A 20,340-nucleotide genomic window follows, 5' to 3' on the forward strand; every position below is an offset into this window, starting at 1 on the left:
GAATTAGAATAAATTTTCTTATGAAGAAATACGGCTTTTTTCCTTAGATCAAGTGAATTACTGTGGTTTTATCACTGTCATCTTTAACTACTGGGACTTTACAACTGTGCAGTAATGAATGGGAAATTACTAAAAGCACTGTGAAGACATCCCTCCAGTGTGGAACTTGCCTTCCATGTATTCCAAAGTTGTTGGAAATTCATCACTCTGATTCAGTAAAATACCATGATATTCTTTAATAGTCTCAAACGGCTCCTTCAGACATAGACCAATGATCCATTCTTCAGTGGCTAGTAAAGCAGATGGAAATGGCATGCTTTTGTGTGATGTATGCCTTTTTTATATGTTTCATTAGGAAGATCCCAGCAAAATATGCTTCCTCATAGTGCCCTTCGCTAAGAGTTTTTTTCCAGGACAAGTTAACAGTAAAATTCCCAACTCAGGTACCGTATAGAGCTAAGTCTGAACCACAGTTTCTTCTATGGCATGTTGAAGAGTATGAAAAATCCCTTTACTTTTTTTCAGCCTTAAGGGGTTTAGGACCTCCCAAAACAAATGTTAAACACTGAAATTTAGTTATTTGAAACAGTAGAATTAGGTTTCAGCCACAAATCCAGATTTTCACTTTCTACTTAGGTGTTCAGGTGAAGGGCAGGCTGAACTTTGGAAAAAAAATAGGCATCCTGATTTTATCACCAGAAAAACAGTCACAGAAATACTACCCTCTGTGTGATTTTTCTCATGCCTCCATGGAGAGACTTTGGCAGAAGCAGCAAACCCAAAGAGTTTCCTGCTACTCCTTATTTCATGTATGAATCTTGAGCATATGCTCTGAGTGGGTTTGAAATCACTTAGATTTGATTTTTTATTTATGTTTATTATTATGCATTAATCCATAGCACTGAAAACAAGTCATGAAAAAAACAGTGCAGTAGGGAGTTAGCGGGAAAAATACTTCAAAATAACATTTTTTTAAATGTTGCATAATCGCCATGGTGACTAGAGTTTTTATTTGTATTTTAATGCGTTCTCTTTGTTTACCCATATTTGTCTCATCATGTCATGTTGCCAAATAGTTGGTTAATGTTATTATTTTGCATTGAAAGAAATTATGATGGGTTTTTGAGCATTATGTGATTTTCTACTTTTCTGTTTTTAATATAAAGATTTCTTATTTTCCTCTAGAAAGGTTCTAAAGGAAATCTCTCTTGGAGACCTAAAGCCTAATGAAACAGTTGAAGCAAATCTGGAAGCACAACTACTCTCCAAATTAGACCATCCAGCCATTGTCAAATTTTATGCAAGCTTTGTGGAGCGAGATAGTTTCTGCATTATCACTGAATACTGCGAGGTGAGACTTGTCGATGACTTTGAAGAAATTTGCCAGAATGTGTGTGTTAAAATAGGGTCTTAAAAGAAACATAGCCCAGTTTTCTTTAAGGTTTTCATTTGAATTTTACGCTTATTTCTTACTTGTGGTATCACCTGTTACTTGTTAGGCATATTTCAAATAAGCAATGTTACCTGCTCGCACGAGACTCATAGCTCACAGACAGACAAACCGGAGAAGCTCGAGCCTGATCGAATGGATGATGAGTTTGGTAGCAGCGTTGACTTTATGAAGTGGAGAATAGTGTGAGTCAAAGACCAAAGTTCAGAGGATACAAAAAATATTAAAGCAGGATTTACTACGGTATAGCTACCAGTTTCTTTTACCCCACCATTTGGTTTAAAAACATATTGATGCAATCTGTTTTAAGGCTTTAAAATAAGAATTTATACATATTTAATCCAGCTTTTTAAGAGTTTATATAAAACAAGTGCCTACTTTGTTTTAAATATAGATGTGCTCTTTTAAAAAATATAATCTGTTATATTTTATATATATCTGTTATATATATACAGTTATCTTTTCATGAAACTGTGAAGCAGACTATTCAGTTGTGCTATGCTAGACATTTGAAATTCTTTGGAAGCTAATGACCCTGGACTACAGGGTTGCCTGTCCACCAATCAGACTTGTATTTAACTAATCACATTTCTTCAAGCATTCAGCTTTGATGTGAGTAATTAAAGAGGTACTATTCCTGCCAGTCATTCCTTCCTTAGAAGCTTTCTTTGATGACAGTTAAATGCCTGTTTATTGCTGGGATTTTTAAAAATTAAATCTGAAATGTTCAATTCTGTTATGCAATCTGAATATTTGTTTTAACACCCACACAGAAGCTCCTTGCGTCATTCCCTGAATGTCTGACAGCTGAGGCTTGATGGAAATTTGGTATTGCCAACTCTCTGTGGAAATCCAGAGCTCAGAACTGAAGGATTATTCTAACTGCCCACATATTCCTATGCACTGATTCATTTTCTCTCTACCAGTGGTAGAAAGTGGCCCAACACCAGATCAATTAAACCTATAGGAATAAAGGATCCTCTTTCAGCAGCGTTATAGAGCTGGACTGGTGGCTTTTTTTCACTGATTTTTAGCGTCCTTTTTTTTTTTTTTTTTTAAATCTGGAATAAAGTTATAGGTGAATAAAAAAGAGCATGATAGCAATCACCGTAGTAATCACAAGCTGCTGCAGCAGGACCCCTTGGATTTATTTTTTTTTTTATTTAAGCAATGTAAACTACCCTGCATGAAAAAGTTTTGGTGTGGAGTTGCCCGAGGATCTGGGGGTCATATACTCAAACACATGAGAATGTATTAGAGCAAGGCAAATGACGGAGGAGGAAATGGATGCATTGGCTATGCAGCTGAATCTTTTCTGTTTTGAGTCTGCTAGGTCGGCCAGAATGACAGGGTGCCCACTAGGATGTGCTTATGACTTTTTCCAAAGGACACACTATGTAGTATCATTGCATGTAAGCGATTATGGAGTATTTAATTGAGTGTTCAGGCAAGGAAAGTACAAAGCAAGGTTTCACATAGTGCTATAGAGTTTCTTTTCTATTTTAGTGGGAGTATCTCCAGAAGATATGCTTTTGAATTTACTTATCTATAACCTGCCTTTGTATGTGGTGGGATTTCAATCTTTTTACCTAAAAAATACCTGTTTAAATTGTACATAAATTGATAATGAGACAAACGTATTGCTACCTGCTCCTTGTTTGGAAGTCTAGTACATTCAGTTTTTCATGCATAGAATAATTACCAGATTGGCAGTAATTGGTACTCTTGGGCAGACTCAAAACAAAGAATAAACATTAAGTTGGCATGGAAACAGAACTACTTTCTGAGCCTGATTCTGTTTCCTCCAAAGTACTGTGCCTTATTCATTAGCCATAGCACTTTGTTCATTCTTGCATGAATAACACAGAGTGAGCCTCCAACGCAGCTGCCCCGTGCTACACCTGTCCTGTGAACAAAAGACAACATTAGTCTCCATTGCTCAGCTCAATGTGTTTTATTATAACTGAATGCATTGAAAATTATAGAAAAGAAGTATATGTGTTCTGTTTTGATCTTCTTGTTGAGCTGCTTTGGCAGTTTTCCTGAATCAAAATCTTACAGGCTGTATAAACATTGTCAGATAAGCCAGATTTCAAACAAAAATGCCTTCATGAACTTCGGATTTCATTTTGTAACACAAATTGGACTTCAATAAAATGCAGTTTTTACAAAGTAGTTACTTTAAAAGTTGCATAATTTTAATACATCGTAAACCAGAACTAGTTGTATTTTCCCCCAAACAGTTATTTCTGTCTCTTCACTGTGGTCTCAGCTGCGATGTGAGTATACATATGCTAACGAAATCTGAGCAAAAGGAATAACTAAAGCAATCAGTGCCTGTTCACATTATCAGCTCTAGATGCTAAGCTGTTCTAAATAAGTTACTGGTGTATTTGATACTCTTGAAATTTAAATAAAAAATGCAGCTCGGAAATTCCCCATGTACTTAATTTGTTAAAGTCCTTATGAACTTCATTATACTGACCTTCCAAAATGCAAAATTAAGTTAACAAACGTCAGAGTTTTATGGCAGCAGTATTTCAGCAAATCTTTTATGATGTGTTTTTGTTTTCCTTTTTTAGACAGTCAAGGGTAAATTAATTGTAGGACGTTGAGACCAGTCTTCTCTGCTTAATACAGTCACTTGAGGGCACATGTAGTACTTTATCCAACTGCTTTTGTATTCCTTAGACCTTTTAAAGGAGATGTCCCCCAACATAAGAGAGCATTCAGTAGCCTAACTCTGTAGGTCTTTTCTTTGCATTTTTCATGGCAACATGTGATTGTGAGAAGGGACACATTGGGACAGGGAGATATGGTGACAGGAGCCTGCTGCACTTCATCTACTGTTATGTCATGGTTTGGGTGGGACTGGCCACTGAAACAAATGACAGATGCTCTCCCCCACCTGAAGGGAGAGGAGGGAGAGAGAGAAAGAGATGTAAGAGTTTAAAAGAAAACTAAACTACTTTAATGAAAATATTAATAAAATAATAAAAAGAAAATAATGAAATATATACAATATATCCAAAACCAGTATCAAGCTCCCAGGATGATGATCACATCACTGGCAGGCATGGGGAAAGTCCCAGACTGGACTCGGTGACGGATAGGAACTGGATTCCAGATCTGGATTCAGGAATGCATGGATCGGGATCCAAGGCAGACAAACAGAGAGAGTCCTCCCCGGACACCGGCCATTGAAGAAAGAGGGCTGATCCTTTGATCCCTCAGCTTTTATACTGAGCATGAGGCAGATGGGATGGAATACCCTGTTGGACAGTTTTGGGTCACCTGTCCTGTCTGCTCCTCCCCGCAGGTGCGACCCCTCTACGCTTTTCCGCTTCCGACCCTCTAACATGGCAAATAGCAAGGTTAGCTGCTCTTGGGTGTTAGAGCAATAAGTATAAGCAAGAGTCTCTCTGCATACCATGCCTTGGCATCAACTATAGCCATAGGTCATATAACTCTGGAAGCGGATACTCTGAAAACTATGCTGTTAATTTCAGAAAGTTCAGTTAGTTAGAAGAGGCTTAGCTGAAAAGTAAGGTTGCTGAAAAGAATATTGGTTCTGTTTTACGTCAAACGAGGACACCTCACCTGGATAGTACGTAGTCCCTTGTGGCCAGTAGCCAGCTGACACACGTTTGAGCAGCCCCCGAGTCTTGGGCTATTGCTACAGTTGGCTCTGGACGGTCTGGGACAGCCGTCTGGAATAGGTGAGTCATTGTTTTCGAGGTTTGTGAGTAGGCTCAGACACAGCCCATCTGGTCGCCATGCAGCGGGGTACCCAGCAGCACTTTTTCTTTCCTTCCTCTGCTCTGCTGCAAGCAACCAGGGGGAAGCTGTTGAACATTTGGAGTTGCAAAGGGGAAGCAGCTGCTGAGAGCTCCAAGTTCCCAGAAGAGCTTCTCTCTGGGCTGCAGCAGGGAGGCAGATGGAGAGCTGAAGCCATATTCTCTTCCCCAGTGAATGAGATGATTCAGACATTTCAATTAAAAGATCGCAGGGCATTGTCAGGGAACACGTTTTTGATCTGTGACAGGACAGATTTTCTTTATTTTTAACACATTCATTCTTGAATATTGTAACTTACAACCTCAGGGTTGTAATTACTGTAATTTCATGCCAGAGTACAGGACAGAAATGTATGGATCTGCAAGGACACAACCTACTTATTTTGTAGCAGCAGTACGAAGCACTGTGGTATTGGGAACAGAAAAACAAGAACTGTTGAAGAGATCATAAAATGTTGAGGGTCAACAGTGCAGAGAAGGGAAGGGTTGATGATGGGAAACGGTGGTGCAGGTACAGTTGTACAGGTTAAACTATTTTCTTGTATGTGGCACATAAAACTTCTAATTTTATGCAGAATGTATAATGTAAAAGTAACGATTTATGGAGAATAAGCTGTCCTGAAGTAAGGTAATTAGTCACTAGAGTACAATGAGACTCACAGTCCCTTTGCTCTGGGATTAGTTAACACAGTGCCTGCCATTAATGTGCATTCTTGTAGACAAAATGCATTTATTTTATAAACTGGATAAACAACCAGCTGACAACCATCTGTCTATTTTTTAGCAAAATGAACAGTTTTCATATAAGTCCCCTCAAAAACTTCTTTCATCATGCCGTTGTTCAACTGATTTTTCCAAATGTCTGACTTACAGTTTTCAAGTAGTCTTTTCCTGTATATATTTTATGGTTTATTTTCATGGTGTTCTGTGTGTCGTATTGCTCCATTTCTAGTGTTACTTCAAGATCAATTGTAGTTTTAATGAAGTATTTACAATAACACATGCTACAGATTCTTGAAGCTTTAATTCTGCTTTGTTTCTGGCAAAAGTAAGTTTGGAAGAGGGACAAAGTATCATAATTGACGAGACTGTATTTTAATTCTTCAGAGAACAGCATGGTTTCTTTGATGCTGACATGGTTGTTTCAGCATAATAAATGAGAGTCTCTCTTGACCGTGCAATGTTTGACTTAAGTGGAAATGCTTTTCCCAGATTTATAAACTTATTTAGACCAATCAGGGCAGATTAATTTACTCGGTCTAGTTGTCTCCATATTAGCCTGTCAATGTTGGCCCTCGTCATAAACCTTTGCAGAGAAACAGCATTTCTACAGCATGGCCCATCCCTTCCTAAGGCAGACGGGTAGAGGGCAGAGATAATTGCACTATGGAGGTGCCTGTTCCTTTGTGTTAACTCTAAAAGGAGTTTGAGATGACCGGCTCAGATGCACATCTCTAAAGTTGGGTGACGTGACGTGAAAACAGTTGAAAATGTTGATGATACTGTTTAACACTAAGAGAAAACTGACCTACTTGCCCTATGCAGCTTGATCTCATTTTGATCCTCAGTTGTGTATGCTTTTGGTGCTGGGAGACTTCAGAATTCCTGTGTAAGCATTAATTTTACAGGCTATGTGGTAGGGAGCCTGAAGGTCTAAGAAAGTGGAGTCCCGTACTTTGAAGGAGGAGAAGACATTTTAAAAACTTACTTTAAATGTACAAATATGTTGTGATATTTTTCAGGGTGGAGATCTAGACTTTAAAATTCAAGAGTACAAAGAATCTGGGAAGATACTCACTCAAAGACAAATACTAGACTGGTTCATACAGTTGTTACTCGGAGTCAACTATATGCATGAAAGGTACAGTCATTTAATACGAGAGCCTTTAGCTTGGGAGGGGAGTGACTGGGCTCACTGGCTAGTTGCAGATGTTCAAACAGAAGCGAAACCATATGGATTGTCGTGTATTGGTATAAAGCCCTGATCACCAAAATGCTGTAGTATACGTTGTATACCTAAAGTGTAATTACTTATTGATCCTGCAAGAACATTTTGTATTACATCTTTTAGCAGCGCAGCGGTAGATGTCTTTCAGCATTAGATACACTTTTTCTAAGAGCCAAGTGAAAAATTTAGCACAAGAGAAATAGTTCAATATGGTTAGAAAAAAGGGGATTAAAAGTTTAAAACACAGTCAGCTTTTTCAAGGGGAGTCAACAAGGATCTCTTGCAGATACTTAATGTGAAGAATCCAATGTATATGGTTGGTGTACTCACAATAAAATCGGTGGAGTTACATACGTATGTTCTTTGAAAACAGACATTACTTTTAACAGCACATCAAAGATTAACCTAAAAAATTACTGCAGGTCATCCAGACAGTGATACGTGGAGATCACACTTGGTTTAAGCAGGGTAGATGTAGGTGAATACCTACCTGGTCATCGCCATGGGTGTAGTTCTTGCCTGCAATGTGATTTAGGCAGGCTGACTTTGGTGATTTAAACAGTTCCCTCACCACCAGTGTACTGGACATGTGCATGAGCCCTGTCTGGTCCCCTTCCTGTGTCATCCAGGGCTGTCACCTTTGAGGTAGGTGGGACTATTTAGCATGGTACGAGGGAGACCGAGTGCAGTGCTGTGCTGAGCCAGGAGCAGAAGGCCCAACACACTGCCACCTGCACTGAGATCTGGAGGAGTAACCAAGCAAATGGGAACACCAGGCTCCTCTCCAAGCAGCTTTTCAGAAACAGTGAGCCAGTCAAAGCTAACCCGACTTTCCATCTTCTCCTTTCCTCTGTCTCCTCCTTGCATTTGCCTACTGGCAGCTCTAAAATGTTACGTTAATGAACAAGACAGAGAACCCTTTCTAAAGAGTGTTGTAGCCCAAAAGTCCAAGATTTTTCATCCTGCCAACCTGAACTATTTGGACTATTACTCCTATTGAACTTCTAGAAACAAGAATTTCTTGGCTGCAAGGACTGTTTTAGCAGAGGCTAAGGATGTTTGTCTGTAATCACCTGCATGGTTTGGGGAGATGAGCTAATCTGCCTAAATTAATGGCATAATTATTAATAATGGCATAATTATTAATACAGCCAGGGAGGAAGAAGATGCTTATGTTTGAAGAGTAGGTTAAACCCAAAATCTGGAAATGAAAATTGAGTTTTTTTCAAGCTAAATGTAAACTAGAATCCTGCGTGAATACTCAGAAGACAAGATTATTATGCACTGGGTCAAAGGTGAAAACACCAAACTGATGTAGCTGTTTCAAATACCTTTCACAGCAGGGCCTGGGCCAAATTTGGTTGCCTGAACTTGAGTTGCAACAGAGCAATAGGTGGAGATAATCACATATCACTAAGAACAACCATTTCTGAGTTGGAGCGAAGTAAAGTACATGGGATACGCTTGACCTAAAGTGATAGATGCCTAATAAGTTTTTGCACCTACAGTTCCAGACTCTGGAGGGGAAAAGGGCAGAGTGAATTGCTATCCAGGATGCAAGAGCATTTTGGTTCCTAAATGCCAATTTATCTGGGGCTTGTACATAAAGTGCCGCCCCCACAGACTGCAGTGATGGGAGCACAGCGAAGAGAGCTCTCTTGGGATGCTCTGTTCCTCAGCATTCACCTCGGGTGGAAAGGACAGATGGAAATGGAAATAAAAATCCTGACCATTTAACTAAACTAGCAGTATGGGTTTGTTTTGTTTTTTGTTCTTTTTTCCTGCTCAAACTCCCATTTAACAATTTATCATTAAAAGTTTTGGTAATTTGGAAAGTCCATTTTTGGTGAAAGCTTTTCTTTAGTATATGTGTTTAGAGGATGCGTTGTGCAGACTAATGCAGAATAATAATAACATTGCAGTTGGACTAGATGATCATTGTAGGTCCCTTCCCACTGAACTATTCAATTCTATTGTATAAGTTATTATTTTTATCTTTCATTTTCTGTATTTCCTCTTGCCTCTTTAATCCCCTCTTTTCCTGCACGTCCCCTTTGTCTACTCTTCTTTACTCTCTAGTTTTCTCATCTTCTACTTGTTCTCAAATAAATCTTTAAAAAGCATCTTATAAATAAAATTTCTTTGGTAAATATGTATGTTAAATTACCAGGTTTCCTGAAAAGTACAGTTTAATTCTCCAGTGAAAGCAGCAGTTTGATTTTCCAAACAGCATTTCATTTTCTCTCTTTGAATCACAGCTATTTAATAGCACCTCTCCAGACACGTACAGATGACTTGACAGTTTTATTTTTGTTTGTATTTCCTGTATTGTATTATGTGTTATTTGTCTGTATGCGCATTAGAAAATTTAATCTTTATCTTGTTAGTTTAGAGTCAAACAATAACTTAAATGGAAAAGGTGAGGCTTAAAAGAACTTAACACTGCTTACAGAAGTTTATTTGAATTACTGAAACATAATAAGGGCTCCCTGTTTAGGTATAGAGAAGTCATACATGATTTCTTCTCTACTGATACGGAAAAAAGCTGTAATATACATTTGAACTACGTTCTAAGGCAAAGAAAACTTTGCCCTAATATTCAAAGCTTTGTGTTCATTACCTGTGGGTTGGACTTCCTCGTGCCATTCCTTAGAAACCAGCTGCTGTGGATGGGACTTTTTTATTCCAGAGCAACAAAAATTATTATTTCTGGGTTTAGACATAGACTACTCACTTGGTTGTCCTTGCACAGCTTTAGTTAAACTTCTGCACTTTTTGAAAACTCTTATGCTGGAAACTTTTCTTAAAACAGGACTTTTTCACCGCCTCAGATTGTTTTTCTTTTCCTATAGTAATAAATATTATACAGATTAGACATTCCTGTCTTTTACTTATGCTTCATAAATCCCAAAGGGGGCATGAATAGCTTGTGGTCATTATGCTATGTTCTGGCTGTTTTGCATAATTGGAAGGATTTTTTAATTTTAAACTTGAAAGCTAAATTATCTAGAATTAAATAGATTCAGTCCTCATCTGTCATTGATATAACCAGAGAGAGAAGTAAAGGAGAGGCAACATAGTTCAGCGGTCTTATCTAGATGGAGACAGTTAGCATGAAACCATCAGCTGTCTCTCTGGCATACTTGTAGCCCGTTGCACATCAGTGCACAAAATTGACCCCACAGCGATCAGGCAATGAGGCCATTGATTCATTTAACCTCAATTTGAATGAAGCTGACCATTACGTTATCCATCACTTTGCTAATCTTTATGAATAATGTGCCAACGCAGAGATTTTTATAAGGTTACCGTTTATGCAAACGGATCTGCTGCTTTCGATCTACAGGCTAGCAGGCTTTGCCCGAGTACTTTGTCTGGATTTCACGTTGTCTTCCCTAGTACAGGATTCAGACTTGCCCAGAGCATCTTGCTTCTCTTAACAGTTCTTCAGCCAGAGAAAAGAGAAATTAATTGCTGAATATTTCACAGCAGTAAACTAAGCTTCAATCAGCTTCGCTTGCTGGTATGTTGCAGAGGAAGCTTTATTCAAGCCCACTGCTCAGTGCTTCGTGCTGCTGTTTTATGACTATGAGACAGCAAACAGGTACTCTATAGAACATGCCTATGGGTCTATTTATTGCCCAAATTTGAAACTGTCCCTAAGTGTTAATTTCTACCCAAAATACCAATAACCACTTTGCTGACTGTCAAGTTAGATTAAGTTTTGCTGGGCTCCAGTTGATTCATGTTACCTTTATAGGTCTGTCTCTTGCTACAACAAAAAGTCACATTCTTTCTTAAACTAGACTTACAGTGCAGGCTCAATATTTATTTCTTATGAGAATTAAAGTAGCTGTTTCCATTAAGGTTTCAGCTTGTAACTTTTATCTTCTGACATATCCTAGCAGAATAAGGTGGCTGGCATCGAGAGACATCATCATGGGTAGTTCCAGAGAATCACCCCAAATATTTCTTAGTCATATTAATACATACAAGCATCTTATAATTGTTGGTAAGGCAAATAATTTGCATGACATTTTCATCAATATGTTACAAGTTTATACAAGCATTACATTCTAATTCAAACTAATGTGACCCAAACATCTTCTCCTTACTACCTTTTCAAATAATATGCTATTGAAAGCTTTCTGGGCATTTATACATCAAGACACCCACTATTCAAATCACAGATATCCAGGGAACTTTTAGGTTCAAAGAGTCTGTGGTTATATTTCTGTAAAGTAATTAAAATAAAAAGGAGGTTAAACCCCACCAACACTCAACAATAACATGCAAGAAAAATCTAACTCAGTGAAGTCAAGTTCTTGCAAAGACTTTGTGTGGTGAATGGTAAGGAAGGGCTATGAATCTAAATTAAAAGAGCAAGGTTTATATAAAACTATGTGTATAAGTAGGATTATGAAATAATAGTGAAATCAGCTTGATTTCCTCGCGGATGTAATGTGTGATGAGTGTACATGTATTGATCAAGAAAGTTGCCAAATAAAGAACAAATTATTTATAGATATCAGTGAAGGCATTCTGAATAAAACTTTAATTTTTCCCAATGTGCAAACCTACCTTTCAGGACAATAACTGGAAAGATTGCCATAAGAAGAAAAAAGAATTCTTTTCTTTATGTCCTATAAAAATAGAAATGTTTCCTTTTCATGCTCAGTCTATGTGCATACTAAAACATCTAGTGGTTATTCTTCACATTTTTTCCCATTTGTGAACTAAGTATATTTAATTTAATTTAATATTTTTTTTTCTCTTCTTGCAAAAGTTATTTTCAAATGAGCTGTGGACTAAATTGCATATTTAAATTGTACTGCAGAATATGTACTTTCTAGTCTTAATATGGAAACTATTTTGGAAAATACTTTCAGTATGTCAATGCATAAGACTTTAATAATTCAACAAATTTTGAGATAATACTTGAGGATTGCTCAACAACAATTGGAATCTGTTACTCTGTTTCTTTTTCTTGCCCGTATCTCAAGAATCTTAGAACCTCTGTTCCTTTCTTTATCTGTTCTGAGTGGCTGAGCAACAACTTCTTTTTTGAGCAACAACTTCGTTTCTGTAGTCTGTAAGTACCAAACACTGTTCTAACCTCCTCCTGAGCAGAGCTGATAACTAATACAGTGTGTTATCAAGCTATAAGGAATTTAAAAGTGGATGACTTCTAGTCTAGTTGAGGTTGTAGGGAACCCTTTTGGAAGAGTTATTAGCAAGAATTAATTGAGAACATGTTTTGTATACTTTAGAGATATTTTATTTTCCTAAGAGGATGGAGAATTACTGTAACGCATTAAGATTTCAAGAAATTGAGATGCTGTTTGTCCCTGCATGGTGTGTAGCTTATGATGATGTTTCAGTCTTTGATGCAAAATAAGTCTGTAAAAGCTAGTTGTTCTTTTTCCTTTCCTTTTGATCTCCCTCTTTGTGAAGTTCTTTTATCTTTCACACCATTGCTGTAAAAATTTGAACTACTAGCCTAGTCTATGTACATATTTGTCTTTCAAGTAATACATTTTCTCTGAAGGAGAGTTTCCCGAGCTTTGAGAATCTCCTATTGCTGTTTTTCTCGTCCCTTATTCTATTGTGAAACATCTCATTCTTCTGGCAGACAAGGAGACGTGATGCTTTTAAGAAGAGCCAGATAGGAAGACTTGCCTGTCTCCCTTCCTCTGCAGCTCATCTTAAGCCTGTATCTGTATTCTCAAGCTGGGATCCCTGGGTGCGTTTTTGTTATCCTGGCTGCTTAAGCTCTCGTCTTTCATGTGGGTGTCTGTGGACGCACCTCCGTGTTTACGTGAAGCTCCTTAATGCCGTCGCCTGTGCATTGTCACTTACGGCGTTAGACTGTAGCAGTGGTGGGCTGGCTTTCCTAACAACGAATAAAGATAAATACCTGGGATACTTGATACGTGACTGTGGATGCTTCAAGTTGGATGAGGTTGAATTTCCTTTTATATTCCAGGCGAATACTTCACAGAGATTTGAAAGCCAAGAATGTATTTTTGAAAAATAATCTTCTTAAAATTGGTGAGATTTCCATACTTTCTAAAGATGTATTTTAGTATGATAGAACAGTCCAGCAGACGTTTTGTCACTAAGGAGATTTAAGTAAAGTCATGTCTGATACAGCATTTTGATTTGCGGTCAAACATTTATTTGACAGTCAGACACAGGAATAGGGGCCCAAGAAGCAATAAAATCTCCAGCCTTGAGGGTGCTCCAAGTTTGGCTGGACCTGGACCTGGACCCGGGCAGCCTCACGTGACTCTGAAATTGGCCTTGCTTTGAGCCAGGGGTTTGAATCAGCTGACCTTGTGAGGACTCTTCAAACCTGCATCGTTCTATAGTTTCATGATTTTCCAGTGTTTTTATTTTGCAGAATTACAGATTTTTTTTTTCCCCCTATTTTAAAATTGTGGCAGGTTTGTTTTGTTTTTGGAGGTACAGTCACTGCATCATGTCTAACAATACATCCAAAGAGTTTGTATGAATAGATACAGGTTTATGGAATTTATATGAATAGATTATTGTTTCTGCTGTTACTTTTAGGGGACTTTGGAGTTTCTCGTCTTCTGATGGGTTCGTGTGATCTGGCAACTACATTTACTGGGACACCATACTACATGAGTCCAGAGGCACTGAAGCACCAGGGATATAACACAAAATCTGACATTTGGTGAGTACTCAGCATGCTCTTTCAGTTGGACTAGGCTAGGTCAACATTTCACTTTCTTTAGGAACTACTTTTTTTTAAAAATGGCTCCCTCGGTAGGGTGCTTGCACTTCTCCACTAAAATCATTCCAGGACGTTTGTGTCATATGTTGCAATTGGAAGGCTTGTTCTTTGTTTTAGGAAGCATGTAGTTTACTCTTATTCTGGGTTGTCTGGGACTTCCAAGTAGACTAAGATTCAGCTCCATGCTCTGCCATGACACAGGATGATTGTAGACAAAGTTCAAGTTTTGCTAGGAAGGGGGAAATCTTTTTCTTTCTTATATTGAGAAAGATGAAGGGGAAGAAGCAACTTTCTGTGAAACTTCCAAGTGGACGAGGAAAGAGAGATTCCTGACTGAGAGGGAAGCAGAAGGACCTTCTTAGGAACTGAATTAAAAAACATTGGCAAATAGGAAAAGAAAAAAGGTACTCGGAAGGGGAGCTGAAAATGAGAACAACTGGGGTGTTAGGACAGAAGCAAAAAGGCACTCTGTTTTATGAAAGGCTCAAAGGTAGAAAGAAAAGTGTGAGTTCTACACTTGGCACAAATTCTCGAGACCAAGACTTCTGAGGTGGTCATTAAAAAATCAAGTTGAGAACCTGAGATCTGTTGAAAGACTTTAGGAAACCTTTAGATGTGCTGGTATTCCTGCAAGCTAAGATGAAGAATGATTTTTTGGAATGGGGAAAATATCTGCCTTATTTATATGTGTGTCCTAAAACATCTCACTGTGTTTTAAGATGATGGTTAAAACTATTGTGTTTTTTTTTAAATTCTGTCATAGTATTTTCTTATAAAACACACTTTCTTTCTTCTGTTAAGATGTGTTTGTTTCTGTAGGTATGCTAATCTGAAGGTTCCTTTTTTATGAATATTTCAAATCAGGAAATTTCCTTCATAAAACATGTGACCACTGGAATGTAGCTTGTTTACTTGATAATTTACTCTAACTTCTGCTCAATTCTGCCTTTTCAAAATATATTTGTGACTGCAAGATATAATTCTAAAAGTTGAAAACAGTCATCTGTACTTTCATCTTGTAGCAACCATTTTTCACAGTTAACATGTTTAATCCAGTCAACGGATGTGTCAGGAATCTCATCTCACGGTCTGTGTAGCTGAACTGAGATGGATTTGATGTCAGATTCTCTTGTTCATCTGTATCAAAACAAATATCAGTTAATACATGTAGTCAATAAAAATATATTAAGAGGAGATTTCAAAAAATGTCAAAACAAGTAAACAGACAAGAAAACCCGCCTTTTGTGCTCTACTACTGTAAAGAATAATTTCTTTTATTGCAGTTGAAATGGGATGTAAAATACACATTTAAGTTCTATGCATTGTTACAAGTGTCAATCCGTATGTCATTGAAGTTGTACAGAGTAAATGAAAGCAGAATTTAGCCCAGTATATTTATAGGTGATGTATTGATCACCCTTTCTAAATTTACAAAATAGCAGAAATGTCCCTACACCCCCATCCGCCCCTGCAACAACTCACTAGCTGTTAGCTTTCTGCTACACCTTATGTGTTTCGTAATCTTTCCAAAGCAGTAGCCAGAGCACTCAACTGGGGGTGGAACTGCCTTCAGTAGGAGCTTCTTGGCCCTCACTATATGGGCACTAAGGAGGAGGTGCCCCCAACCCCCAAAGAACTTCTCCTTCTGAGCCAAGAAACTGTCTTTTCCTCAGGACTTGTCAACTACTATGACTCACACACTTGATTGATACATTGGTCATTTAATCTCTTCATTTAATATTTTAATAATGATTCTGTTTGATTTTTGTTTTTCACTTGCCCCATTTAACAGGGGCTGAAACATGAGCACCCAGGGGAACCCACCGTGAAGGCTCCAGGTGAGGTGAAATCCTTCTGCCGCTTTGCAGGAAGTTCAGTTGCTCATAAAGAAGTTGCCCAAGTCATTTACGAGTGCCTGAAGGGACGTCGTCTCTTCAGGCTTGTCCTTCTGATCTCTAGCAGGACTCAAAATATTGCACACAAAAATTCAGAATAACAAGTGTTCCCATATTAAATGTAAGAAGATGTAAAATACCTTCTAGAAAAGGCAGTTATTGCTATCTCACTATGTTATCATGGTCCTCTCAGTGTTCAGCCCACTTAATCATTGTTCATTGGGAAGACCTTAATTTGTGCTGCATTAATGATGTGCTCTAAAGAGACATTGTGCTTTTCAGGTTCACTGAAATGTTCTGCTACTGTCTCTTCAAAACTGGCTTGAATATTCACAGTACGGCAGCTGGTACAAGAAGTATTGTCCTTTGTAACCCAAGGTCAATAGATGGGAAAAAGCCTCAAGTTTTACAGTTTTTACTTACAGAAGAAGTTCTGCAATTAGGCTCAGAGAAGCTGCAGCATTTATGTTTGTCCTCAGTTAAAATTTCAGGGCTGGAGTTCTTTGCTAGTCCATGCTTTATGCCAAATCTTAATTCGCAGGAGGCAAATTAAAATTGCCATCCATGTTTCCCTTACCATCCCTGAGCCTGGACTGGCCAGGCAGTAAGTGAAAGCCTTTGCAGATGACACAGTCTGGGGCTTCCTCCTTTCTGGGAGAGGAGCTTCCTCGGGGAGGTGGTCTCAGTTCAGGAGTTCAGGATACCTTTGTATTTTCCGTTGTCTTCATGGAACCTAGAAAGCCCAGACTTACCAAATAGGTCAATGATAACTCCTGCAAACGGTCCTAAAGTGAAAGAGTGCTGTTGTAGCTTCCCCAGAGATCTCTTTTGTTCCAGAAAACTGGGGACTGCCTTGGCACAAGGGTTTAGGTCCTGCTTTCTTCATACTGGGGATTGAGCATCGCTCTTGCCCATCCCAGCTGAAATGACCTCCCTGTTCTGCTCCTGAATAATGTTACCAAGATTTGCCTGCCACTAGTAGTTAACCTGTATTGTACCTGCAGTTTTTTGCAGGTTTTCTAGCTGTGAGAGCTTGGGGTTTCTCAGCTGAGAGTCTGAAATTTATACTGGCTGGGGGTCTGCCAAGGATCAGCATAGGGCCTTGAGTGCAAATATTGGATGCCTGTCTGTGTGGTGGCTATTGTAACTATACCATATTTTGTTTCTGAGTAGATGAGATCAACTGTGCAAATAATTATCAACAATCATATTTCTCTCTTCTTTTAAAAGCTATAAATATATAAGGCAAACTCCATTCCAGAACTTTTCAAAAGATTTGTGCGTAGTATCTGTTATAAATGATCTCAGAGGTAGAAAAGAGAACAGAAATAATTCAGTTGAAAAACAAATGCTTTTTTTCACTTAGAGACTTAGCAAATTCTTCACGAGAGGTATAAATAACTCCCTTTTTGTCTTCCAGAGACAAAGCAATGTTACAGTCACATTTAAATCCATTGTAGCCTATGCCTTCCATCAAGTACTGTCAGATTTTGATACATCTGGTTACAGATAGATGTCTGTAGGGTTTGGGTAAATGGGGCTTCCTACACTGCGGATCTTGGGACTTACATTTTAACTGTGCTTGCTTGCCTGTGCTTTTCCCCCAATTTGCCTTTTTCTTTAATCTTAACAATCCAAAAATGATTCTTGTCTTTAACTGCTGAATTTTATGGAGAATACTTACCAAAAATAGCAGTAAAAGCAGCGAAGACCTGAAAAGCAGTGGCTGAGAGACTTGTGATGGTACATGTGTGCATATACATATTCTTCATAGACTCTGGAGTCAGCAGATTTGTAAGACCTTCTGGTACGATCAGACTGAGAGTTATCAGCCACAAAGGGATATGCATTTAGATTTTCCGGCTTTTTGAGTTTAATTTAAAAGCTAACCTGAATCTTACAGCCTTCGAAAGACTAGAACATACAAAATATCAAAAAGGTGTTAAAAGGACAGCAATGCTTATGTAAACAAGTAGCACCAAAAACCTCAGGGTGGTTTCTCCTGAGAAGGGGCAGTGAGAGGTCGGCAGTCGATATCGTGGAGGATACACTCGAGCCTGTCCAGACGCTCATTTTTATGATGCAATTGAGCACAAGTGGCTTCGATGTGAAATGGTCATACATCAGTTTTGCTGAAACGAAATGCTGTTTAGGACCTTTGTCAAACCTATTGACGAACACAGGGAGCCGTCAACCCAAACGCCCTGGCTGGATACCTTAATGACCTTTTCAGATTTTTATAACACTGGCACTTTTACAAGCTAAGATTGAAAAAGCAATTAAGTTATATGTTTGGGTCATATGCAGATTGCTTATGGGAATGGGGAAGCAATTTTCTCTCGCTGAATATGCTCCTTACAAGATGCTTAGAGCAGGATTGTAGAAACACAACTGAGAAATGCAGGTTTGAGGCAAAAGCTTGGCACTAACTCCCTTGGGCAATTGCAGCCCAGCAGCTGCCCTGGGAAGAAATAGCCTTGCTCTGGGACCTAGGGCAGCATTTCGCAGCTTAGGAGGTATTTCCTTCATATCAAAGAATTGTATCCTGCAGTGAAAACTTTATTCTTTTTCCCTCGTTTTTCTTTTAATTTTTTCCTTTATTTTTCTTTCATGGGACAGATGGGGTTTTCCCTGGGTAGGCTGTTCGAGGCCCCGGCTGCAGCAGAATGCCCTGGGTGTTGTTTTCATCTTCCTCCAAAGCCTCAGGTGTAGTCAGAGTACTAAACTAGATGAATAAATGGGCTTCCCTGATGTGGCAAATCCTGTGCTCCTAATGGCTCATTAAGCGATTTCGAGCTGCCAGAATCAAGCAGCCTCCAAAACAGATTGATTCTGCAAAAAGCAGTTATAGTACAGTCTGTCAGGTTGGGATTTTCCTTCCTTTTTTCTTCCCTCTGGCTGGTTTCCATTTTTGTTTGATGCTTTCAGATGCCATGTGTGCAGGGTTTTTTGGTTGTTCTTTTTGTTTTTAAGCATTTTCTCATGCAGCAATTACCTTGTTTCAGAGTTTGAACAGACATCATAAATCTATGTCATCATCTGTGTGTTCCTGTTTACTGATTTTGGAAGTTTGAAAACTGGTTGACGGTTAAGTCTTAAAAAAAATTAGGCAATTATTTATGTAACTCAGTAGTTGGTCTTCATGCAGTTGTTAGCAAAAATGTGCTGCTAGTTGTGTTCACGTGCTGCTTGAAAAGGGCCAGTGAGGGAGCCCCTCTATTCTCTTTCCTCTTAGTTGTATTGTATTTAGAGCTTGGGTTTCAGCTTTAAAAATTTTTACTCTTGATCTTTTATCGCCAGATGGAGTGAATCAATTCGTCTTCTTTAACCAAAATGAATAATTGAAACTTTATTCATGATTTGCTTTGGAAGATAATGTTTAAACCCTCTTCATCAAAGCCATTCACCTATACGTACTTCTACCTATTATCACTATGTTTTATTTGCATGCTGCTGCTGTAAATTACAAATACCGCAACCAAATACTACATTCAGAGTGAAGTTGCTCTGATGTTTAAGCTGGTTACTTGGGTGGGTCTGGTCCTGTAGCTGGCTCTCAGCAGCTTTTTCTATTACAGTATCACAGTATGCTAGGGATTGGAAGGGACCTCAAAAGATCATCTAGTCCAATCCCCCTGTCGGAGCAGGAACACCTAGATGAGGTTGCACAGGAAGGCGTCCAGGCGAGTTTTGAATGTCTCCAGAGAAGGAGACTCCACAACCTCCCTGGGCAGCCTGTTCCAGTGCTCTGTCACCCTCACTGAGAAGAAGTTTCTTCTCAAATTTAAGTGGAACCTCTTGTGTTCCAGCTTGAATCCATTACCCCTTGTCCTATCATTGGTTGCTACTGAGAAGAGCCTGGCTCCATCCTCATGACATTCCCTCTTTATATATTTATAAACGCTAATAAGATCACCCCTCAGTCTCCTCTTCTCCAAACTAAAGAGACCCAGCTCCCTCATTACCTTGATCAAGTCACACATCAGTGCCTCAGTTCTCCTGACTGCAAACTGGAAGTAACACCGAGCATCCTTCAAAGCCTGGAAAGCGCAGCTCCCCTGTTTTTAAAAAAACACATTTGTCAGACAGAACCCAGTTGAAGTGCAAACCGTTATGAAAAGTCATTTTATAAATTACTATGAGAGCGTTTATGTTAAAATCTTCAACTTGGTGATCTTCTATGGTCTCCGTAAGGACTGGCAAATAAAAGCCTGGTAAATAAGGTCATATTAAACCAGATGCCCCTTTAAATTCATTTGTATTCATCCCAATTTTTAATGATTTAAAACTGACGTTTATTCTCAGCTATGTCTCCAGACCTGCGTGTTCAGTTTTCTTCTTTTCTCCTCCAAATCAAATTTTGAGAAAATTTAGTTTTAGATGTCGTAATATGATGCTGTCGTGTAAAATTTGATAATTCTTTGAGTCCAAACCAAATTTGGAATCTATCTGGAATATGTGGCCAAATGAGTGAACTAACTCCAGAAGAT

At 38.6% G+C, this 20,340-nt stretch overlaps 1 protein-coding gene across 1 annotated transcript in view; it reads left to right on the plus strand.

Annotated features, from left to right (window-relative positions):
• Positions 1–20,340, plus strand: part of NEK11 (NIMA related kinase 11) — a gene marked incomplete at its 5' end in the record, with an annotated part of 94,127 nt that overhangs the window by 17,502 nt on the left and 56,285 nt on the right. Inside the window, 4 exons of the mRNA XM_082499353.1 lie at positions 1,186–1,351; positions 6,990–7,108; positions 13,182–13,246; positions 13,769–13,895. Coding sequence (XP_082355479.1) covers positions 1,186–1,351; positions 6,990–7,108; positions 13,182–13,246; positions 13,769–13,895 — 477 coding nt within the window. The remainder of the gene's footprint in view (positions 1–1,185; positions 1,352–6,989; positions 7,109–13,181; positions 13,247–13,768; positions 13,896–20,340) is intronic.

Source organism: Vanellus vanellus (assembly GCF_965231255.1).
Source record: "Vanellus vanellus genome assembly, chromosome: 2".
NCBI lineage: Eukaryota > Metazoa > Chordata > Aves > Charadriiformes > Charadriidae > Vanellus > Vanellus vanellus.